This window comes from Mobula hypostoma, chromosome 11 (genome assembly GCF_963921235.1).
Source record: "Mobula hypostoma chromosome 11, sMobHyp1.1, whole genome shotgun sequence".
Lineage (NCBI taxonomy): Eukaryota > Metazoa > Chordata > Chondrichthyes > Myliobatiformes > Myliobatidae > Mobula > Mobula hypostoma.
In genome coordinates, this window is record NC_086107.1 from 98,094,620 (window position 1) to 98,120,234 (window position 25,615).

A 25,615-nucleotide genomic window follows, 5' to 3' on the forward strand; every position below is an offset into this window, starting at 1 on the left:
ATCAGAATAAAAGGCAAGGATAACAGGTTTTGGAAATCTTGGCTTTCAAGAGATATTGAAGCCCTGGTTCATAAAATGAATTAGCTGCATTACAGATACAGGCAAGTAGGAACAAATGAGGTGGTTAGGGAGTATAAGAAATACAACAGAACGCGAAGGAGAAAGTCAGGAGGGCCAAAAGGTGGCACAAGGTTGTTCAAGCAAACAAGGTCCCAATGTCTTCTACAGATATATTAAGAATAAAAGGATAAAATTGGCAAGGGACAAAATTGGTGCTCTGGAAGATCAGTAAGGCATTCTTTGTGTGGAGCTGAAAGAGATGGGGGAGATCTGAAATTGATTTTTTGCGTCTGAATTTACTCAAGAGACAAAGTTTACAGAACTGAGGCAAAGCAGAAGCGAGGTCATGGACCTTATACAGATTACAGAGGAGGAGTTGTTTGCTGTCTTGAAGGAAATTAGGGTGGATAAATCCCCAGGGCCTAACAAGGTGCTCACTTGGTCCCTGTGGGAGGCTAGTGCTGAAATTATGGGGGCTTTAGCAGAGATATTTTAAACATCCTTAGGCACTGGTGAGGTGCCAGAGGATTGGAGGATAACTAATCTTGTTCTGCTTTTTAAGTAAGGCTCTAAGAATTAGCCAGGTAATTATAGGCCAGTGAGCCTGACATCAATAGTGAGAAAATTATTACAAAGTATTTGAAGGGACCAGATATGTAAATATTTGAATAGACAAGGACTGATTAGAGATAGTCAAGATGGATTTGTAGGTCTAACCAATCTCATTTTTTTTTTTTTTTTTTTTTTTTTGAGGAAGTTACCAGAAAAGCTGATGAAGGCAAGGCAGTGTATGTTGCCTCCATGGACTTTAGCAGGACCTTTGAAAAGGTAGCTCATGGGAGCTTGGTCAAGAAGGATCAGTTGTTTGGCATGTAAGATGAGGTAGTAAATTGGATGAGGCATTGGCTTTGAAGAAGCCAGAGAGTGGTAGTAGATGGTTGCCTCTCTGACTGGAGGTCTTTGACTAGTGGTGTGCCACAAGGATTGGTACTGGGTCCTTTGTTGTTTGTCATCTATATCAATGATCCGGATAATGTGGTAAACCAGATCAGCAAATTTGTGGACGACATCAAGATTGGGGATGTATTTGACAGTGAGGATGACCATCATGGCTTGCTGCGGGATCTGCATCAGCTGGAAAATAGCAGATAGAATTTAACGCAGTCAAGTGCAAGGTTTTGCACTTTGGTAGGAACAGCCAGGGTAAGTCTTATACAGTAAGCGCTAGGGCACTGAGGAGTGAGTGCGTAGAACATGGGGATCTGGGAATACAGGTCCATAATTTGACAAAAGTTCCGTCACAGGTACGTAGGGTCCTAAAGAAAGCTTTTGGCCCATTGGCCATCATAAGTCCAAATATTGAATACAGAAGTTGAGATGTAATGCTGAAATTGTAGAACATATTGGTGAGGCCTAAGCTGGAGAACTATGTGCAGTTTTGGTCACCTACCTACAGGAAAGATGTAAATAAGATTGTAAGAGTACAGAGAAAACTTGCAAGGGTGTTTTTGGGACCCAAGGACCTGAATTATGGGGAAAAACTGAATAGGTTAGGACTTTATTCCCTAGAACATAGAAGAATGAGAGGAGGTTTGATAGTGGTATACAAAATTATGAGGGGTATATGCAAGCAGGCTTTTTCCACTGAGGTCAAGTGAGACTAGAGCTAGAAGTCCTGGGTTAAGGGTGAAAAGTGTAATGTTTAAGGGGAACAGGAAGGGAAGCTTCTTTATTCACAGGGTGGTGAGAGTGTGGAATGAGCTGACAGTGCAAATGGTAGATGCAGGCTCGATCTCAACATTTAAGAGAAATTTGGATAGATACATGGATGGGAGGGGTATGGAAGGCTTTGGTTTGGGGGCAGGTCAATGGTGTGGGACAGACTAGATGAACTGAATGGCCTGTTTCTGTGATGTAGTGTTCTATGACTATTCTCCTGTCCCCAAGGATTGTGAATGTATACTCCAAAGTCCTTCTGTTGCACCACACTACAATATTGTTCTATTGTTACAACCCCTGCTGCAAATATTGTACTTCACACTTCTCTGGATCAAATTCAGTTAGCCGCTCCTCTGCCCAGCTGACCGGCCTATAAATATCTCCTGCAATCTGTAACACTCCTCACTGGTACCACTATGGCCAACCTTTAAACCATCTGCAAATTTCTCATCGTACCCTGAATACTTACAGCTACATTTTAACATATTAATTAAGCAAAATAAGGTACTGAGCACTGTGGAAACCCCACCCCCCAGCACAGATATATTTTTGGTTCCAATTTGCTATTTGCGTAGTAACTCAAGGGCCTGCAAGGTGGACCTCATCAAAAGTCTCACTAAAATCCACGCCACCACCACTCTCGCCCTCCTCATTTTGTCTGAAACTTTACAGGGACGTTAACCTCACAGTCCAGTCCTCTCTGAGCTGTAATTCAGCAATAAGTAATTATCATACATCTGCATGTTGTATGGGTGTCTTTAGCTCATTTGTCTCATTAAATAGACTCTATCCAACCCACACCCGACTAGCAGCATCAATCCCTATCCTCCTCTAACTTAGAGATGTATAGCTGGCACCTCAAGGCACTAACGTTGTCTCTGCAAAATCTTTCAAATACACCAGAAAGCTAAGTCAACCAACATCAGCATCCTCCCCCACAACATATTCCCTAGTTTTGGCCCCTTTAACAATGCAGTTGGCTACATTAGGCAAGGTCATGACACTAGATCCCCAAAACAAACACTAATTCAAACTCCATCATGACATGAAGTTACCAGGTGGACAGAACCAAAGATGTATGCACAGACTCCGGGAAAAAAAACATAACTCCCCCAGACCACTGAGAATCTCTGGTTTAAAGCTGGGAAGGAGTATTCAGGATGGTTTTGGGAACCCAGCCCATGCATCGTGAGCACAGAGTGAACAGCAGAAGGAGCAAATTACCCTCAACCCACCCCAAGGCTCAGAATCTGGGTGACACTGGGTTCCAACATTAGCCTCAGTCACCTCAGAACTGAAAATCAGGGTGAAAGCAGGTTCTCAATCCCAAGGCACTGTCTACGATGAGGAATCCTTGTCATTAAGTGAATAGCATTAATCAGAGCCACATTTTCATGTTATGCTATCTTACCTTTGTTTGTTCTTTCCATACTCACCAACTTCTTGCCCTCATTTCCAGTTCCATTCATCTCCTCCCAAATCCTTGCTCAAACCTCCCTTGCTGCCAGAACAATAAAAACCCATCCAAACAGCAGTAGCAAACCCAAGCAGTCGATTATTCCAGCCTAAACAATATTGAGATGCCACTTGCATCCAAAACCAGTCGGTACTTTACAAGAAACAGATGTTCTCAGGGAAATGCACAGAACAAATTTGGCAAACGTTCAGGGGATATTTGCGTGGAGTTTTGCATAGGTACACTCCAATGAGACGGAAAGGATGGTAGAGTACAGGAACCATGGTCTCCAAAGGCTGTTGTAAATCTAGTCAAGAAGGAAGGTTAAAAAAAAATTAGGTAATGATAAAGATCTAGAAGATTATAAGGCTAGCAAGAAGGAGCTTAAGAATGAAATTAGGAGAGCCAGAAGGGGCCATGAGAAGGCCAAGGCGAGCAGGACTAAAGAAAACCCCAAGACATTCTACAAGTACAGGTGTTCCCCGCTTTTCGAACGTTCGCTTTACCAAACCTTGCTGTTACAAAAGACCTACATTAGTTACCCGTTTTCGCTAACAGAAGGTGTTTTCACTGTTATGAAAAAAGGCAGCGAGTGAAAAAAGCAGCGCGTGCCCCAAGCAGCCAAGCTCCTCCCCCGGAACTGCATTCTAGCCGGCATTGCTTAAACAAGTGCCTGTGAGCAGCCGTTAGCAAGATGAGTTCTAAGGTATCGGAAAAGCCTAAAAGAGCTCGTAAGGGTGTTACACTTAGCATAAAACTAGACATAATTAAGCGTTTCGATCGTGGTGAATGAAGTAAGGACAAAGTGAGTTTGGCTTGTGGAAGTTGACAAGATGATGTTGAAGAGGTTTTGGCATCCCATGACCAAGAACTGATAGATGAAGAGCTGATGCAATTGGAAGAGGAAAGGACAGCAATCGAAACTGAATGAAGTAGCGAATGGACCGAAAGTGAAGTTGTCCAGGAACAGAACGTGAAGATGATGACCTGGATTGGAGGGGTGCAGATGCTGTTCCCTTATTCAAGAAAGGGAGTAGAGAGAGCCCACAAGCTTATAGACCAGTGAGTCTTACTTCAGTGGTTGGTAAGCTGATGGAGAAGATCCTGAGAGGCAGGATTTATGAACATTTAAAGAGGCATAATACGTTTAGGAATAGTCAGATGTCAAAGGCAGGTCGTGCCTTATGAGCCTGATTGAATTTTTTGAGGATGTGACTAAACACATTGATGAAGGTAGAGCCATAGGTGTAGCGTATATGGATTTCAGCAAGGCATTTGATAAGGTTCCCCATGCAAGGCTTATTGAGAAAGTAAGGAGGCATGGGATCCAAGGGGATATTGCTTTGTGGATCTAGAACTGGCTTGCCCACAGAAGGCAAAGGGTGGTTGTAGACAGGTCATATTCTGCATGGAGGTCAGTGACCGGTGGTGTGCCTCAGGGATCTGTTCTGCGACCCTTACTTTCGTGATTTTTATAAATGACCTGGATGAGAAAGTGGAGGGATGGGTTAGTAAATTTGCTGATGACACAAAGGTTGGTGGTGTTGTGGATAGTGTGGAGGGCTGTCAGAGGTTACAACGGGATATTGATAGGATGCAAAACTGGGCTGAGAAGTGGCAGATGGAGTTCAACCCAGATAAGTGTGAGATGGTTCATTTTGGTAGGTCAAATATGATGGCAGAATTTAGTATTAATGGTAAGACTCTTGGCAGTGTGGAGGATCAGAGGGATCTTGGGGTGCAAATCCATAGGACACTCAAAGCTGCTGCGCAGGTTAACTTAGTGGTTAAGATGGCATATGGTGCATTGGCCTTCATCAATTGTGGGATTGAGTTTAAGAGCTGAGAGATAATGTTGCAGCTATACAGGACCCTGATCAGGTTCCACTTGGAGAACTGTGCTCAGTTCTGGTCACCTCACTACAGGAAGGATGTGAAAACCATAGAAGGGGTGCAGAGGAGATTTACAAGGATGTTGCCTGGATTGAGGAAGATGCCTTATGAAAACAGGTTGAGTGAACGCGACCTTTTCTCTTTGGAGCAATGGAGGACGAGAGGTGACCTGATAGAGGTGTATAAGTTGATGAGGGGCATTGATCGTGTGGATAGTCAGAGGCTTTTTCTCAGGGATGAAATGGCTAGCACAAGAGGGCACAGTTTTAAGGTGCTTTGAAGTAGGTTCAGAGGCGATGTCAGGGGTAAGTTGTTTTTTTTTAAAAATGCAGAGAGTGGCGAGTACGTGGAATAGGCTGCCGGTGACAGTGGCGGAGGGGTATACCATAGGCTCTTTTAAGAGACTCCTGGATAGGTACATGGAGCTCAGAAAAATAGAGGGTATGAGTAACCCTAGGCAATTTTTAAGGTAAGCACATGGTCGGCACAGCTTTGTGGGCTGAAGGACCTCTATTGCCCTGTAGGTTTTCTATATTTCTAAGATCGATGGCAAGAACCGGGCGAGTGCACATGCGAACACAATCGCGCGGTGAATCAACTGGGCCTCCTACATGTGGGAGGCACACTGTCTGGCGTGGGCTTTCAGGAGCACATCTTTTTGTCTCGGCGAATTCGTTTCATAGCTCTCACACTGTAAATTGTCCATCTTGTACCTTTGCTAACATGATTCAGTTAAATGATGTTTAATCGTTGTCGTTCTCACCCTGCGGATACGTAACGTTTTGGTGATGAGGATCAAAACAAGAATGGCCCTTTAGAGCAATTTTTGGGTTGAGCACATTTACCTATAGCAAATTACTTTGGCTACCCAGCCTTCACATCTGAATATGGATTGTGGATTCAATTTGGAGAGCAGCTCTGAACAATGGGCCCCTAAAAGCTGTGAATCCCAGACCAGACGATCCTGATTAAAATTCATTTGATGTCTGTGGTGTGGGTGCGAATCGGGAGGTGTGAAGTTTGTGTGTAGTTTCAGAGAAAGTATTGTCCATACACTGTAAACGTAGGACTGTCCTTTTAATGTTTATCGGGCCCCACGTGGGGCCAGCCAGACCCTTCGACCGAAAGGATTTCTATATGATGCCTGCTGTACCTTGTGTTGTCGAATAAAGAAGCTGCTTCATAACTACCAGTAATTTTCTCAAGTGATTTCATTCATGCAACAACATGGTCACTCTACTCCAAGCACCCAATCCAGTTTGGACGCAGCTACAACAAAACCAACCACTGGATCACGGTAGTCCTTCTTTACTATATGAAACTCCTACTAACTTTAACACCTGTGACAAAGTTGGAGGAAGCAATGAAACTTAAAAATGCTCTGCATGCACTTGGGAGAACTTGGACATAAATAGCTCTATGGTCTGCACCTACAAATCAAATCTGAAATAACAGGCACGTTTGAGGCTTTGGACAATATTTGGAGGATGTAGGACAGTGTCCTTACGCACACTTCAGGTTCTCAGCTGTGACAGACCTGGCAAGAACATTGATTATTTCATCACGACTGACCCTATTGCAGGAATGCAATACGAAGACATCTCCCGAAGCAAATTCGAAGAAGCAATGCATATCCAAGCAATGATCAGGAGCGCCTCCTGTCCGAAAAGCACTATTTGTCCTGGGATACAGCACGCTCCACAGCTTACCACTGGGAGGCAGTCAAGACTCTTCACAGATTCAGCCCCCTCTCAGAAGCATCAATGTTTGCCAGCCGATACCGGCCCATAGGCTACAGTCTCCACCGAGATCACGGAAGACTCTGCAAGGAAGCTATCGCTGCGGTGAATAGTCCAACTGCAAGCATCAAAAGATAGTCGGCTGGTTCTATGAGCAAGTTGGGCACCTCAAGAAGGGATGCTTGGCTAAGCAATGCGCCATGAGAAAATAGCAAAATTCAACCATTAACTCTATGCAAGGAGTCAGTCACAGTGAAGTGGGCAGTATTCTCCAAACCCATGACATGGGCCAAAGAAACCAGCCTCCTTACTTGGTTACACTCAAAGTGGACAACCAGCCCATGAAATTTGAGCTGGATACTGGGTCAGCTGACGGTAAACGTATTACCTTTGCACCAGACTCCGAAATTATCATCGCCAAATCCAATTTCTGCAGCTACACTGGAGAGAGCACTGACATGCATGGTGTACTTAGTGGAAATGGCTCACTAGGGGATTTGTTTCAGTTATCCGTGCCTGTGGTCGGGGGAAGCCAACAACCTAATTTGCTGAGCAGAAACTGGATTAAAAAGATGCCATTGGTGCTGTCCTGCATCAACTGCATTGGGGAGAACCCTGTATTGAATTCTACTGCAAAGGCGCCAGCAGGTTTTCCATGCTGACACTCTGGTACACAGTGGTCCGGCAGCTAAGTTCAAGGTTAAAGGTAACTGCCAGCCGAAGTTTTACAAAGTTTTAGACAGTTTAAGAAGTTTTACACTGTCATATGCAGCGGGCTCAAAGGTAGAAAAACCTGACTGACAGAGATTAGATCTCCTGCAACCAGCCATCCAATATGCAGCAAGCGAGAAGACATGAAACAAAAATATGATCTGCACACTGATCTGTGTGATATAATATGATCACACTGATAGGATCTGTGATTGTTTGGTGCCAGAGACAAAGACTAACACATGCTTCTTGCGGAAGGAAAACTGGTTACCGGCTGTCATCTGGGACTGTCACAGCCGAGTAGCAGAAGCTTGAACTGACAGCTGACTTGTCTTTCCTGCTCTGCGGGTACATAACACAATCCCAACAGGAATCTACAACGCTTCCCCCACCCCCCCCAACAAACTCCTGCACCCTCGTTCCAGTTACACATCATCTGCACTCTCCCCCTATGTTTATACTCACTGGAAGCATGTGTATCAGGATAATGAGGTTAACAAATACAGAAAAAAAATAATATACAGTAAAACCAGCAGTCAAACAGCTGTTTGCACCTCGACCTCCAAAATCCAATCAGAACTTTAGCCCGCAGACACATCACTCTCAGTGTTGTTCTGTCACCCTAACCCATGGGCCCCAGCCCTACTTTCAATCCTTCACCCACCCTCTGTTCAACCAGGTAACCCCTCACATCCAGCGTTATGGTTTGCCTCAAATGCTCCCATCTCAGTGAGCGACTTCTCTTCCTGTTGCCCTGCAGACAGGTGATGAATGGAGTGAGTGCTGAGAGTTTAACCAGAGCAGGTCCTTACCCAATAATAACGCCAGCAACGCCAGCAGCAGCCACTTCTTCACATAGGGGACACACCTGGAGGGGAAAATACATGTCAGCACTCAGCCCTGCTCCATTCTCTAAACACAGCCATACATACCAGCGAGAGCGGGCTGCCCCATGGACGGCGCACCCAGGGTACAGCGAGAGTGGGCTGCCCCACGGAGGTTGTACTAGTTACAGTAATATGGTGAGGGGGAGGTAGACGGGTGACATTGGTTTTGTTAACCAGGTCGAGGCAGGGACTACGCACCTAGAGAGCGTGAAGACGTCAAGCAAGGAGACAGCTGTTGTTAACCGGTACCAGGATGTGCCCAACCACCAGTACATCATGGACAGAGCTTTACCTGAAAGATTTGGTAGCACATTATTAGACGACGTTCAACCCAGACGTTTCTGATCACTGGATGGGGCGATTACCCAGTCTTTCAGACATAAAAGCCCACTGAAATTGTGGAACTGCATCTGGCTAAAGGATTGCTCCCCCTTCCGTGGCTGGGAGAATCTGGGGGGAGTTGATGAGCACGTGAAAGAGGACAGGTTGCAGGGAGATAAAAAGGACAATGACACCAATGAGGCTCATGGACCCAATGGGGTGAATGACCTCCTGTGCCCAAAGTATGGTAAAGTAATGGGAAAGAGATTGCCTCTTCCTGCCTGCCGGGAGCCTTGCCTTTTGGCTGGGCTGTGCTCCCTCATACAGTGGGAGAGATCGTAGTGCAGCTAATACTACCCCATAACCAACATAAGCTGTGTAAAACTTGCCATGAACATATCCACTGTTACATTGCACCCCAATTTCTAATGGTCCTCCTTTGTTGCAACGCAAGTTAGCAGGTCCAAAAGTGGTCCTGTTCTTTCATCTCCCAAGTGCACATGGATAGCAATTCTGCAAGCCTCCCTGAGGAGTTATAATAGGGCTTGATTTGGGTTCAAGTAACTGAGCACTGACGAATGTCAGTCTGTCATCTCCTGGCCCTCCAGTCTGCAAATCCAACTAACCAATCATTTCTGAAGGACTCAGAGGGAACACACTGCAGTGAGGTCACAGCGCCTCCCACCAGCTCAGGTTCCTTCCCGCATTGTCCCAGTAGTCCCAGGCTGCTCTGACAGAATCTGCAAACCCCAGTGGTTTTAGGACAGAGCTCCACTAACAGGGACACCCATTTGTCAGCAGGTCATCAGTTCACTTGGGGAAACTTTGGAAGCTTTGACCCAAAAGGGTTAAGATAAGAAAAGAAAAATTTGCACCTGGAGACAGTACCGAGACCCAGCCCCAGAATCTGGAAACAGGAGAGGTCGCTGCAGGCTGTGCGGAACCTAGAGGGTGGGAAAGAACAGGAAGACGTCACCAAAGCAAACTTACCCTCAAATGGTTTATAACACTCAAGGGACCACTTGGCCCAGAGCCTGTGCTACTGTTCATGAAGCAGCTCAGCAGATAATTAGCCCCTCAAACTGCCCGCTCCGACCCCCAAATGCCCCACAGCCAATCTCCCGCTCTCATCATCACCCAACTCATTCTTCCCCAGAACACCCAATAACCAAACCCCTCCCCAAATAAATCCCCCAGCTCATCTCCCACTCTCCCCCATGACCCCATTCTCTGTAACATCCACAGCCCCTCTCCCGAATCTCACACTCCTCACAGCTTCACAACGCCATCTCACTACCTTGGAGGTCACAGTGGCCACTCAGCAAGGGTTGGCACTTGTTCTAATAACTCTCTGCAAACAAATATCCTCCCAACCCCCTCCTCCAGTCAGAATTTCCCTCAGTTACTACATTACCAAACAGAACAGGATTAGCTTCAGACTCTCGAGCACATTGGAGGATAGCTAATATACCCATTATTTTAAAGAGGTACAAAGAAACCAGGATAGTACAACCGTGCTGGGTACACGTTGGGATTCACCAGCAATAGAGAGCGCCTGGTGAAGACTGATGATCAGACACATGAACACATGAAAAGGAAACAATTCTTAATGAGCCTGCAGGAGAAATTTGAGTATGAAACTTACAGAGTAGACGAGGGGATGTAGGGCATTTGGACATTCAACAAGATTTCACACAAGAGATTGGTTACAAATTAAAACACTTGGGATTGAGGGCAAGTACTGATTAGCAACAGGGAACTGGTTGGCTAACAGGAAATGGAGCAGGAATAAATGAGCCCTTTTTCTCAAATGACAGGTCTCTTATGCACAGATGGATGTTCTCGCTGGGGGAGGAAGGCCGTGCACACAAGACCAATTTTTGGTTTCAGCAAAACTAAAGAGAAATTCAGTCAGAGGATTGAGATGAGAAGCTGTGGGATCTTCTACCACAGAAAGCGTTAAATAGTTTCAAGAAAGAGGCATAGTTTTTAACACTAAAGGAACTGAAGGACATGGGGAGAAAGCTGGAACAAGGGATTGATGTGGTTGATCAACCATGATCATGTGGATTGATGGAGGGTGTGTAAATGGCTAACTCCTACTATTTTCTAAACCTTTATCATTTAACGGTAATTCTGTGAACTCTCCACATGGCCCTCTCTACTCTCGTGTGCCTTCCTGCCATCAAAGGTCCTGTCATCCCCACCCGGGGCAGCTGGACTGGGCCAATCCCCAGGGGAGGGCCTGCAAGCGACGAGTCCGACCTACATCACACAGTAGAAAGCAACGGTCAGCTACAAACAAAAGACTTGCCAATCACCCCATTGAAATCTCACAGCTTCAAATCCCCAGCATCAACACCAGGGACTCGCTGGTCCCCAAAAGCTCAATGTGACCTTAGGGGAACACAAGTAGAGGGCAAAGGTTCAGCCTTTCACATAGGAACCCACCTCAAGACAGGCAGGTAGAATTCAACTCGGAAAAGTTTGAAGTGATTCATTTTGGAAGGTCGAATTTAAAGAAAGAATACAGAGTTAGTGGCAGGACTCCCGGCAGTAAGGAGGTATGGAGGGATCTCCGGGAGCACATCCATAGATCCCTCAAAGTTGCCAAGCAAGTTGATTGGGTTAAAGTGGAGTATGGTGAGTTGGCCTTCATCAGCTGGGGGATCGAGTTCAAGACTTCAACACATAAAACTCTGGCTAGACCACATGGAATATTGTGTTCAGTTCTGGATGTTTCATTATAGAAAGTATGTGGAAACTTTAGTGAAGGTGTAGAGGAGGTTTACCAGGATGCTGCCTAGACCAGAAGGCATGTCTTAGGAAGACACATTGTGCAAGCTGGAGCTTTTCTCTTTCGAGCAAAGGACTTGATAATGGTGAACAAGAGGCATAGATAGAATGGATAGGCAGAAATACTCTCCCAAGGTGGAAATGGCTAATACAAAAGGGGGCATGATTTTAGGGTGATTGAAGGAACGTACAGTGGGGTGTCAGAGGCAAGTCCTTTACACAGAGTGATGGGTGTGTGGAAAGCCCTGCTGGGGGTGGTGCTAGAGTCAGATACACCACGGTTATTTAAAAGACTCTTGACAGGCACATGGATGATAGAAAAAAAAATAGAATTAGGTAGGAGAGACAGGTTAGATCAATCTTAGGTCAGCACAACATTATGTGTCAAAGGGTCTGTAGAGTACTGTACTTTTTAAACCCTGCAACATCTTTCCAATATGTCCAAACTCATCAATACAGCCACACTGTCCAGAATCTCTCGATGAGTCAAGATTCTCAACTTCATTCAGAGAAAAACAGCTGACTTGTTCATCGTTTAGTCCCTCTCTTCCTCTCCAGAGTGCTACTGATATTATGACAGTAGCACGTGCAATAGACAAGATGCTCAGCAGCTGCTCCCAAAGCATCTGGAAGAACTGGAAAATATATCATCTGCAGATGGGGCACCATCACGTCTCCTCCATCTATTACCAACTTCCAATTATCAAATACACGAAGAAACAAACAGTGTACTCGCCAACAAACAAACTGCAAACTTTTAACCCATTTCCTGTGTTAGCTTTCAACCAGAGAAAGACTGCTAAAAGAACTTCGTCGCCAAGGACCTCTGCTGGAGCTGTCAGCAAGCTCTCAACCAACATAGTGATCACAGCTGTCAAAAGGGCTGTGGTGACAAAGCGAAAAAAAACACACTTGTGCTGTTTTTTGGATTACTGGTCATCATTAATATCATCACTGCCATCTCCCTCTGCATTTCACCCTGTGGCTGGATGCACAAATAGGTAAGGTTATTGAAAGTATGATGTGCTTCACACCAGGATTTACAGATCAAGGCATAGAAACAAGGAAAGATTTGTTTATTTAAATTTTTTTATCGTTTTTAAATGAGAGCTGTGTAAACTAGTGGCTGGGACTAGTAGGAGCCGCATGGGGCTCCACACATGGAAGGATTTCAATCCGAAGAAAAGATTCAGACAATTGGATTAACAGGAAGGAGCACTCTGGAAAAGTTAAGAACATTTTCTTCAGAATGAGGTGACCCACTGAAGGTTTACATGATCCATAGGTTATGAAAGAGAAAATGTCTCACTACAAAGTGATCAGCAACCGTAGATCCAAACCTGGAGCTGATATTGTTAATAATTTTAAGTAGACAGATACAAGTGGCAGACAAGAACTGGAGACCTCTGAACTGATTGCTCTCTAGCAGAGTGGGGATGGCTTTCCTCACCCCAGTTAATGGGCTCTAAGAACGGGGTAATTTGTTGTCGAATGGCAGCAACCTGCTAAAACGGTGTGAATTAGCAATAATCAAAGTGGGGGGGGGGGAGAAGACAAACGTTCATGTACAGTGGGTGAAGTATGGGAGGTATCTCTCAAAAGTGATGGTGTTTAATGAAAAGGTGAAGGGCTCAAGCTCGAGAGGGGCATGCCTGTTCACTGCTAACCCTTTGACAGCGTTGTGGCAGGACAGGCAGGGTGTTCACCCACACACTTGGCTTTGTGGTTCAGGTCTGTACTGAAGAATCACGCTCAGCTTTGACACCAAGCAGAGATGTTTATTACCACTTTGCGTCTCTTTATTAAGTTAACAAAGAGCAACTAAAGCCATTATCATTATTCACTTCCCAGATGGGAGACTCAAACATTTTTCTGCATTTACCAGGACAGTTAGTACATGGCTCTTAGGATCAGTAGTTCACTTATGGGAACAGATAGTGACGACACCACAAACAGTGAACAAACTAACACCACAATGTGCCGTAGATCACAGAGACCTGCATCAACATGACCAAACACAGACATAAAGTCAACAAATAACAAAACTGGGTGCCTCTGTGAAAGGGTCCACCAACACGGGAAGATCGGAGCTACACTGTTTAAACGTTTCCCCATCAGGAGCTGAATGGAAAGGTAGTCCACCAGCGGACTACCCCCACCGGCTGACTGAAAGCTTGAAACAACAGATTACTCCTGACGGGCGTAAGCCAGCAACAAAGGATTGGCTGTTCGAGTCCACCCACACTCGGCCTCACCCCACCTCGCAATAGGTCACCTGCCCACACCCTGTCCTAGCAACAGGCTGCCCACCCTAGTTAAAAACAATCACAAATGGCCAAACCCCCTTTGCATCCATTCCACAGTGTGCCCCCTCTGAACATGTAACATCCAATGTACTTCCGGATGGGGACATAGAGGAGTAGGGTGCAGGATAGAGGACAGAGAGATATATAGATTGTTCCATTTACCGAGCTGCTCATCCTCTGAGGAGTAACCAGATGTTGAAGATGTGTAGATATCGGAAGAAGCTGCAGGTTTTGGCAGAATCCCAGCCCTGAAACCATTTGCTCTCTTTACCGTCCCAGTTAGCCCTTCATAATTGTCCTCAAAGGTAGACGTACCTCCAGCTGTTAGAAACATCACACAGGTTACCAAACGAAATCATTTCAGGGAATCACTCACCTCCCAGTCATTACAGCCCAAAGTCAGTAATCTCTCACAATCATAAGCTACTAGAGCCTGTCAGTCCAAGGCCTCCTCTACTAACACAATGAGGCCGCACTCAGGTTGGAGGAGGAACAGCTTAAAGGAAGCCTCCAACCTGATGGCATGAACATGGATTTCTTGAACTTCCAGTAATTGCCCCCACCCTCACCACTCTCATTCCCCTCTCTCACATCTGCTTACCTCTCTCTGGTGCTCTTCCCCCTTCCCTTTCGTCCATGGCCTCTGTCCTCTCCTATCAGATTCCCCCTTCTCCATCCCTTTATCTTTCACCAATGAACTTCACAATTCTTTACTTCACCCCTCCCTCTCCCCCGGTTTCACTTACCACCTCCTAACTTTTACTTCTTCCTCCCCTCCTCCCAGCTTCTTACACTGACTTCTCATCTCTCCCCCCCTCCCCCAGTTCTGATGAAGTGTCTCAGCCCGAAATACTCTTTTTCACAGATGTCGCCTGGCCTGCTAAGTACCTCCAGCATTTTGTGTGTGTGTTACTATCACAGTCTACACATCGTACCCAGTTCTGGACTATTTACTATTGCAGACAATTCTGCTGCCAGTCTTCCCCACAGTGTCATGCAATAATCTCACAGCAGCTGTTACAAGGCAAGGCAATATACTGGTACAGTTCAGTACCTTGTGCAGCAACTGTGGGCGGGGAAGAATCAAATCAGATCAAATCCCTGCATCAGTACGAAGCATGGAGAGGGGAGATGGCCAGTATAAACAGGGTATAGTGGTGAGACAAGGACCGGCAGCAACGGAAGGACTGGATAATGGACAGATGGAACCAGGGAGAGGGGAGGAAGTTGGAGCAAGCTAGGACAGCAATAAACAGAAGCACAAAGGCTGGAATCTGATAAGTAAGGAAGGTGATAATGGGAACCGTTAGGAGAAAGGTGAAGGGCTGATGAACACAACCAGACTGAGGCAAGGAACATGAGCTGGTGAGTGAACAGATGGATTGAAACCAACAAGATCACAAGGAGTGGTGTGAAAATGTGTGATGGGCTAGAAAACCAGGGGACAGAAGCTATGATCTTTGATATACACAAGTGAAACAGAAGGGCATTCAGAACTTTAAACTGCAGCAAAGTCTATAGTTTCTCAGAAGAGGTGGCTGAGGAAAGGCTCTTGGACTTCAAACCCATGGCAGGTATTGGAACTGTTTCCAGGGAGAGAGGGTTGGATGATCAAGGGCCGAAATTTCCGATGAGCAGAGTTGGATGCTGAAGTTACACGAGGAGAACTGTGCAGGTCACAGGCAGGTATGGGAGATACTGCCTAGGACACTGATTCTTCTTCCAAGGACTGAGGGGAAACGGGAAGGGCTGTAGTCAAAGACAGCTCTTTCAAAGTGTGATGGGCCGAAAGGCCTGTTATCATTTTTGCTGGACTGGACTTTGAGAATCAATCGTCAGTCATGTAGCTTCAGCTCACTGAATCTGTACTGACCACCAGTCGACCATTTGTACACTAACTCCACATTCCAATCAACTCCCCCCCCACCCCCAGATTCCACCACTCACCTCCATTCTAGGGATAATTTACAGCAATCAATTCACCCATCAACCCGCATGTCTCTGTGATGTGGGTGGAAATCCCAGAACATCCAGGGGAAACAGATCAGGGACAATGTGCTAACTTCACACAGACACTAGCAGCAGCCAGGCTCTCTAGCTCTTCTCTGCTGGCCTCCCCACTATTTAGTTTCAGGACAAAAGCTGTTGAGTAGCTGTAAAGATTTCCAGGGTGCAAGCGTGTACACAGACCAACAGAGCCCAGCTCCTCATATCACTATCTCCCAAGGACACATACCGACTGGCTCAGGCTCCTGCCAGCTGGAAATGCCGGCAAATTGCTGAGAGTGTGTGGAAGCGTTGCTGACATGACTGGCAAAGCTGCTCTGACTGTTCACTGAACTGTTGGATGTTGAACGCTTGATGCCAGGTGTAGAAGCAAGCCCCGAGCGCTTGCTGTTTGACTTTCTCTTGGATATCCTGCAACGATAAAGGACGTTAATTGAGAATGGAAGCAGAGCAGTAGCGAGAAACACCTACACCCCAGAAAAACAGGATATCGCATCCTGAAATACACCAGCTGTTGTCACAAGGGTAACGAGGCAGTCGCTATGTACACATCTCATGACAGCTGGATAGCAAATAGCCAGTCTGGTTACAGGCTAAGGACAAGTGGCCAAGAACACAGGCTCCGAAATCGGTCAAGGCCACCAGGATTGCTGCTGAGCACTGCTCAGGTGTTTGGGTTTGCACAGCTGGAAGAATCTAGGACTTAGAACACTTATGACGCAAGAGGCCATTCAGCCCATCCCTGCTAGTTAAGTGAAGGGAACCCAGCCACAGATCCACTATCCCAACACCAGGTCTGTCACGCTGCAGGTCACACATCCACAAGGGCATATCAGATTAGATTATGAGGACACGCAGTCCTCTTTTATTGTCATTTAGTAATGCATTCATTAAGAAATGATACAATGTTCTGCCAGAATGATACCACAGAAACACAAGACAAACAAGATTGAGAAACTGACAAAGACCACGTAATTATAACATATAGTTACAACAGTGCAAATTAATACCGTGATTTGATAAGAACAGACCATGGGCACAGTAAAAAAAAAAGTCTCAAAGTCTCTCGAAAGTCCCATCATCTCACGCAGACGGAGAAGGAAGAAAAACACTCTCTGCCGTGAGCTTCCAGCACCACAAACTTGCCGATGCAGCACCCTGGAAGCACCCGACCACAGCCGACTGCTGAGTCCGTCGGAAAACTTCGAGCCTCCGACACCGAGCACATTGAAGCACACTAAGGATTTCTGCCTCCACCGCCCTTTGAGAGGTGTTCACACCACATCACCCTCTGGGGATAAGTGTTCCCCCCTGAACTCCTCTCTAATCCTTCCACCAAGTACCTTGGATCCCTGTTCCTTGTTTTTTTTTAAAAAACCTCATATGCTATAGGAAATAGGTTCTTCCTATGTGCTCTGTCCCCCGGGGCCTCATCATTTTAACACGCCTCAATCCAGTCTCCTCTCATTCTGCATTTCAAAGTAAATTTTCAACCTTTCATTCACAGCTGTAACTTTCCTGTTCTAGCGACATCCTCGTAAATCTCCTCTGCACTCCCTCCAACAAAAAAAAACCTTTCCTTTAATGCGATGGTCACACTTTATGCAATACTCAAGCTATAGAGCAAGTATTATACCCAGTTCCAGTGTAATCTTGTGCACTTCTGCTAACAAAGCATCCTGTGCAGCTTTTGTTCCGCAGACGGACACCCCAAGGTCCCTCCGTTCCTCCCAGTTTTGTACATTCCTTACCTCGTGCACCTCCTTAGTACATTAACTCGTGCTTTGCCAGATCAAATTCCATTTGTCTCTTTCCTGCCCCAATGATCAGAGGGTCTACATCTGCCTGCAGTTCTAAAGCTTTCCTTCTCACCATCAACCACGTGGGCAATTTCTGTGACATCTGAAAACTTCATCACATCCCATGCATTTAGGCCCAAATCATGGAAGTACATTTCACACAGTTAGGGAATGAATCCCAGGCCCTGTGGTGAGTTTGCCCTCCTGAACACCCAAATTTATCCGTTTAGAATCCAATTTGCCTTTCTCACTTGGGTCCTTCAACAAATCCAGGCTCACTGTTTCTAATTAATCTCTCCCTTTTTAAATGAAAAGGCTTCACACTGGCCTTTCGAACATATCCCAATAAATTGTTCATTGCTCAAGGAGGCCATAATCAAGTTAGAAAGCTATAACTTTGTAAAATGCTGGTTTTAAATGTTAGCATTCTCAAACCCTCTAGCACCACTCCTAGATCCAGACTGCATTCAGAATCTCTATACCTACCCTTCAGAACCTCTGCAATCTCCTCCCTCACCTCTTTCAACGTCCTGAATTATTTCATCTGGGCCTGACAATTCATCCACTGTCGAAGCTGAAAAACTCTTTAATACTTTTCAAACATGTGAAAATCTGCAGATGCTGGAAATCCAAAGCAACATACACACACAAAATACTGGAGGAACTCTGCAGGCCAGGAAGTATCTATGGGAAAGAGTAAACAGTCGACGTTTCGGGTCAAGACCCCTGGATCTTGGCCTGAAATGTCAACTATTTACTCTTTTCCATAGAGCTACCTGGTCTGCTGAGCGTCTTAATACATTTAGTCTTTTTACCCCACTCCAGATTTTACACTCATTCACCTCACAACATCAGCATCTTCCTCCTTTCTTGTGAAGCCAGTCACAATCTTCATCGACCTTCCTTGTAACCTCTGGTTTCAAACATGGATTAACTTTAAGTCCTTGATGGCCCTATTAAGTTTAGTTATTTTCTTGCTCTTTATGCACAAAAAAAAACACCTTTGGATTTTCTTTGATTTTATTTGCTAAATAGTTTCATACACTCCCTTTTCTTTCCTAACTTCCCTCCTTTACTGAGCTTTCTGCTGAATCTTGTCAGTGGCCGACAGAAGCTTTCCTCCTCTACTTAACCTACCCTCTATACATCTTTTCCTCAGAGCTCTAGTTTAGCAATTCTCCCTTTTCCTTCATGGGAACAGGTATGCCCTGAACTTTTTGAATCTCTTGAAGCGCCTCCCATTGCTCTGAGACTGATTCACCCTTGGGAAGCTGCTTCCACTCCACTTTTGCTAAATTACTTCTGTTGAATGCAATTGGCTTTGCCTCAAGTAACAGCCCAGTGAAGCTTACAAATGACATAGGAACATAATTTAGGCTTGCTAGAAATGCTCCAAGCCATAACAAATTACTGTGCACTGTTGCAGTGTTTTTTTCAAACTCTTTGCTATCTAGCTTCATGTACTTTTGATTCTGAACCCCTGGTGTTGGCCCTTTCCCCATACACCTCCCTCACCACCACATCCCACTCATCGATTGAACTTGGCTGTTTTCATTAACTGCACTCTGCCTCCATCCCTTTCCTTTCATCTTTTCCGAATATACTCCTGCCAGCTGTTCAGCTGCCTCTCTTACTGCACCTTCCTTCTTTAACATTCAGCGTAGCAGAACAAATCCATTCTCCTTTCAAAGGTAGTTCCCTTCCCACCAATTACCTCCTGTAACTTTATTATTCCCAATCAGGGCCTCACCCTGTCCAGTCATTCATGTACTTCGCATTCACACCCAGTTTATCTTCATCCTTTTCCATAACTAGTCTCAATACAGAAAAATGTCAACATCTCTCTCCCCCCTTCGCCTCCCCCACCACCACTCCACCCACTCCCCAACAATCCTGCCTCCTTCCAAACCTTATTTCCCAGATCTACTGTGCTCTTCTAGACTGAAGAACTCATTTCAGGGACTAAACTAAGGAGACGATCTGGGTCAAGACAAGAAAGATGCCACAGGTCAGTGGATTGAAGTAACATTCCCAATTTAGACTTGCCCACAATTAGCACAATGTTCACCATGAACCAGGCATCTCAAAACTTAGAAGGGCACACTGGTGTCCAATAAGAACACAAGAAACAGGAGCAGGAGTCGGCCATCTGGCCCGTTGAGCCTGCTCCACCATTCAATAAGATCTCGGTTGATCTGACCATGGACTCATCTCCACCAACCTGCCTTTGCCCCATAACCTTTAATTCCCCTACTATGCAAAAATCTATCCAACTCTTGTCTGAAATATATTTACTGAGGTAGCCTCCACTGCTTCACTGGGCAGAGAATTCCACAGATTCACCACCCTCTGGGAAAAGCAGTTCCTCATCTCCATCCTAAATCCACTCCCCCGAATCTTGAGGCTATGTCCCCTAGTTCTAGTCCTACCTACCTGTGGAAGCAACTTTCCTGCCTCTATCTTATCCATCCCTTTCATAATTTTATACATAATTTTATACATTTCTATAAGATCTCCTCTCATTCTTCTGAATTCCAGCGAGTGCAGTCCCAGGTGATTCAATCTCTCCTCATAGTCTAAACCCCTCATCTCCGGAATCAACCTGGTGAATGCCTCCAAAGCCAGTACATCCTTCCTCAAGTATATCAGAAAGAAGGCCGACAGGAACAACACCACAGGAGGGGCATCATTCCAAGTCACACACCTTCCACAGACCACAGGCAACTCATGGCCAGATACAAAAGAAAACACAACAGTGAAAATCTTAACTAAATTGAAGGACACGGCCCCACAACTGTGCAACACAGCCAAGCATTCTACGTCACACCTTAACCCACAGCATCTAGAGGCTCCATGCAGCATTATCACAGACGCCAGCAGACATACATCACTCCATTCCAAGGAGCAATAAACAGTACCGTTACCACTGTAACCACACCTGCAGAAAGAACTGCTCACTGAACCAACTGGCACAGTTCAATACCAGGGACAGGTTGCTGTGCAGTGACCCACAAGTCCCAAAATTTACAAGAAGTTTAGCACCCCAGTGTGCCATGAGAGAACAAACACTCTGCAAATAGGTGATTGTGAGAGCAGAACAAAGGGGAGAAGTAAATTTGGTTATGTTTCCTTCTCTAATCTCCCTGTGGTTTTTGACCATCCACAAAGCTGCAATGTTCACAACACAATCATAAGTATAGGCTCCAATATCAGATAATATTGAGTTGCAAGGCTTCAGAGAGAACGCTTCACTACATAAACAAAGTATGGAACTATACAGTCCTTGTGTCTGAGGGAACTTGTTTACTTACATACAGCATTGCATGTCTTTGTACAACAGCAGCACAGGTGGACATTTGAAATCTGCATTTTCCCACCTGACAGGTAACACCTTTGTGAACATGTAATCACACTGGAACTGTCTGCCCTCTTGAAAGCTCACAGTAAGTGATTACCACATAGAATGCACGTCACAATTATGAATCTATACGTATTAAAATTCAAAGTAAATTTAACCATTTAAAATGTCACCATATACAACCTTGAGTTTCATTTTCTTGTGGACATACTCAATAAATCTATAGACTATAACCATAACAGGATCAATGAAAGACTACCCAACTAGGGCGTTCAACCACAGTACAAAAGACAACAAACTATGCAAATACAAAAGGAAGAATTAATAATAATAACAAAATAAGCAATAAATATCGAGAACATGAGATGAAGAGTCCTTGCAAGTGAGTCCACTGGTTGTGGGAACATCTCAATGATAGGGCAAGTGAAGTTATCCCCTTTGCTTCAAAACCCTGAGGGGTAATAACTGTTCCTGAGCCTGGTGGTTTGAGCCTGGAGATTCTTGTACCTTCTATGAGGGCAGCAACAAGAGGAGAGCACGCCCTTGGTGATGGTGGTACGGGTCCCTGATGACAACAGCTTTCCTGCAACAGCGTTTCATGTAGGTGGGCTGAATGGTTGGGAAGGCTTTACCCATGATGGACTGGGCTGTATCACTACTTGTTGCCAGATTTTCCCAGTTCTTCACTTCATCGCCTCCCCCTCTCCTGGTTTCACCTATCACCTGCCACCTTGTACTTCTTCCTCCCCCACTTCCTTTCTGGTGCCGATCAAAGGTCTCGGCCTGAAATGTTCATTATTTACTCTTTTCCATAGATGGCTCCTGGCCTGCCAAGTTCCTCCAGTGTCTGTGTGCGCGTGCATCTGTGTGTGTGCACAACTGTGAATGTGTTGCTTTGGCCTACATCAATTCTTCCCTTCCTGGGGGAAGATCCTTGAGAAATTCATGTTCAACCAACTCAAAAACTTTCTGAATGGGAACAATACTCTAGAAAAGTGTCAGGTCAGGTTTAGAGCAATCCACAGCACGGAGCTAGCCCTCAGCAAAATTGTCAGTGACCTCAGGCCCAGCACTGCTGCCAGAGTCTCAATTCCAATTCTTCTAGATCCAAGCGCTGCCTTTAACACAACTGACCACAACACTTCCCAGATTGTCTTGAGAACTGGATTGACCTCTCTGGTAGTGCCCTTAATTGGTTTCATTCATATACCTTGTTGAGAACTTTTTTGTCCATCTTGGAGAGTAAACTTCTAGGTGAGATGATGTACCTTCTGGTGTTGCACAGGGAAGCTGTCTCTTCTCCTTATACATTCTCCTTAATGTCCCCTTAGGAGACATCATTAGAGAGCATAAACTTGCTTTACAGTCATCCAGATGACACATTTAACTGCACAGCTCTGTTAAGCCTGATGATGATAACACCTTTTCTTATCTGACTTCTGGTACGGCTCCAATAATTTCATAAAACTAAATAAAGATTAAACTGAAATACTTCAGGTCGGTTCCAAAGGCAAAAGAGATAAACTTGGGAACTTGGCTCTCCTTGTAAAATCAGAAGTAACGAGCCTGCGTGTTATCCTTGATTCAGATTTGAATTTTAAATCCCACATAAAGAAAGTAACCAGAGCAGCATTTCCACACTCAAGAAATATTGCAAAAGGAAGTCCGTTTCTGTCAGATAATGATACTGAAAACTAACTTATGTCTTTATATCAAATAGATTAGATTACTGCAGTGCATTTTGTACTGATCTCCCAAAGCCATCTTTCAGAATGCTACTGCTAGACTTTTAATTGAAACCAGGATGGGGGAACATACCATTCCCATACTCTGCAATGGCTTCCTGCTTCTTTTAGAATTGATTTTAAAAGTTCTCTTACTTGTTTTTAAAGTTTCTTAATGGCCTAGGACCAGAATACAGCACAGGATCATTTTTGTCTTATAATCCTGCTCGAGCTTTCAAGTCTTCTTCCGCCCGTCTCTTAAATTTAAGCAATCTCCCTCAAAAGGTAATTGGCAAGTCAGGTTTTTGAACTACGCTCCTAAACTCTAGGATTCAATAGCTAAAACTGTACAGGGTATAGACTCAGTTGACAGTTTCAAACGCCAGTTCAAAACCTGTTTAACTTTGCTTTCAAACAATGTCTTTCTCTCTTATTTTCATGTTTATTTTTTAAATTTATTTTCATATTTGTACTTTCATACCATTGTAAAGCAACTTGAACTAGATCATCTGTACAAAAATATTTAAAATTATATTATCTGCATCAGAACTGATCACTTCTCTATTACAAGTCATCACCTGTAACATTGGTTCCATGTAGTGATTAGACCATAAGACATCGTGATGCTCGACCAGCTGATCTATCATCTCTTCCTCCACCCTCTCTCCCTTCCCTATCTCATAGCTTTGATGTTTCTTTGTTCAATCGTTCTCATGAACTTATTAACTTCAACAACACTGCATTCTCACAGTGATCCTAGCCCCAATCTGTCAAAGATGTACCCTATATCCTATCCATCCTTGATCCGAGTTCCCACTCTGGAAGCAAGAGCTGCTGGGACTTGCTTCTGGGCTTCTGTCCATGAACTGGAGGAAGGGGATGTGGCAGTGGGGTGAGGTCGAAGATGCACACTTGATACACGGTTTGATGCGCCGCCTCCCCTGACTGAGGTACAGAGAGAGGCCCAGGGGACTGAGGTACAGAGGCCCGGGGGACCACTTGTACTGATAGCAGGAACTGTGGCTTAGAGAAGGAGACAGGGACCCACCTGACAGGACTCTCCCTGTAGGATGGTGCACCAACGGTGACAGAGCCCCCACTGCTGCTTGAAGCATCGTCATCATCCTGGTAGTAACCGGTTGTGGCAAGGCGTATGCTGCGACGAGACATCCTCGCCGGAGCGCGACCCGGATTCCGATCCGAGCAGTGCGAGCTGCTGACGCTAACTGAAAGAAAAGAGAAACAGTGTAATTATCCAGCAGGAGAAGGACTGAAACATGGGACAGTTCTGCCACCATATTCGCTAGCTGGGCTGGGGGTAGCTTCTCATACAGAGGAACATCGAACATAGAAATCTACAGCACATTACAGGCCCTTCAGCCCACAATGTTGTGCTAACCATGTAACCTAGTCTAGAAACTGTCTAGAATTTCCCTACTGCATAGCCCTCTGTTTTTCTAAGCTCCATATACCTATCTAAGAGTCTCTTAAAAGACCCAATTGTATCTGCCTCTACTATCGTTACTGGTAGTGCATTCCATGCACCCACCACTCTATGTAGAAAAAATTACTCTGACATCCCCTTGTACCTACTTCCAAGCACCTTAAAACTATGTCCCTTTTTGTTAGCCCTGGGAAAAAGCCTCTGGCTATCTACACGATCAATGCCCCTCATCATCTTATACACCTCTATCAGGTCACCTCTCACCCTCCGTTGCGCCAAGGAGAAAAGGCCAAGTTCACTCAACCTATTCTCATAAGGCACGCCCTCCAATCCAGGCAACATCCTTGTAAATCTCCTCTGCATTCTCTCTATAGAATCCACATCCTTCCTGTAGTGAGGTGACCAGAACTGAACACGATACTCCAAGTGGGGTCTAACTAAGGTCTTATATAGCTTTACCATTACTTCATGGCTCTTGAAATCAATCCTACAGCTGATGAGGCCATCACAACATACACCTTAACAACACTTCCAACCTGCGCAGCAGCTTTGAGTGTCTTATGGACATGGACCCCAAGATCTCGCTGATCCTCCACACTGCCAGGAGTTTTACCATTAACATTATGCTGTGTCTTCAAATTTGACGTTGAGCTCCATCTGCCACTTCTCAGCCCAGTTCTGCATCCTATTGATGTCACGCTGTAACCACTGACAATCCTCCAGACTATCCACAACACTCCCAACTCCTGTGTTATCAGCAAACTTACTAAGCCACCCTTCTTCTTCCTCATCCAGGTCATTTATAAAAATCTCAAGGTGGGGGGGTCTCAGAAGAGATCTGGGAAGCGTGTGGGAGCCACTCACGTTCCTGCTAGGATTGGTGGGGGGGGGCGCATAGACCAGAACCTGTGACCTGAGGAGCCCGAGTAGGGCCCTATGAAGGACAGCCCCACATGCTGCTAGGTGTGTGCGCTGGGGGCCATGCTGTCATCCCACATGGGCTCCCAGCATTAATCATGTACCTCCGTGCATTGCCGCTCACAGCTCCTGCTGGTACTGGGCATCGTGGGTTCAATCCTCACCATCTCACTCCCACACTCCACTGAGTGGTTTCAACAGCACGAAGAGGAAACGGGGTTCAGGCCTGTCCTTGCTGGGAGTAAGACCCCCATGCCTTAGCCCAGCAGCAGCCACTGGCATTGTGCTCATTGTGAACAGCTCAGTGATCACTATCCATCACAAAGCCATGATCCTTCACAAATACCTCAATTTCACTTCCACTCTGCTTCCTGCACGGTCTCCATCCTAATCTGCACTTCCACTAGCTGTCATACCTGCTCTGATGGCAGATTCTACAGTGCCTCAAGTTGTCTACTTCTTCCTAAACTTTGGCTT

General features: G+C 45.3%; 1 protein-coding gene across 1 annotated transcript in view; it reads right to left on the reverse strand.

The window, feature by feature from the left end:
• Positions 1–25,615, reverse strand: part of sun2 (Sad1 and UNC84 domain containing 2) — a 71,294-nt gene that overhangs the window by 35,431 nt on the left and 10,248 nt on the right. Inside the window, exons 2-7 of the mRNA XM_063062605.1 lie at positions 23,825–24,002; positions 16,125–16,306; positions 14,051–14,209; positions 9,662–9,730; positions 8,664–8,757; positions 8,391–8,446 (exon numbers count right to left, since the gene is read on the reverse strand). Coding sequence (XP_062918675.1) covers positions 8,391–8,446; positions 8,664–8,757; positions 9,662–9,730; positions 14,051–14,209; positions 16,125–16,306; positions 23,825–23,946 — 682 coding nt within the window. The 5' untranslated portion in view covers positions 23,947–24,002. The remainder of the gene's footprint in view (positions 1–8,390; positions 8,447–8,663; positions 8,758–9,661; positions 9,731–14,050; positions 14,210–16,124; positions 16,307–23,824; positions 24,003–25,615) is intronic.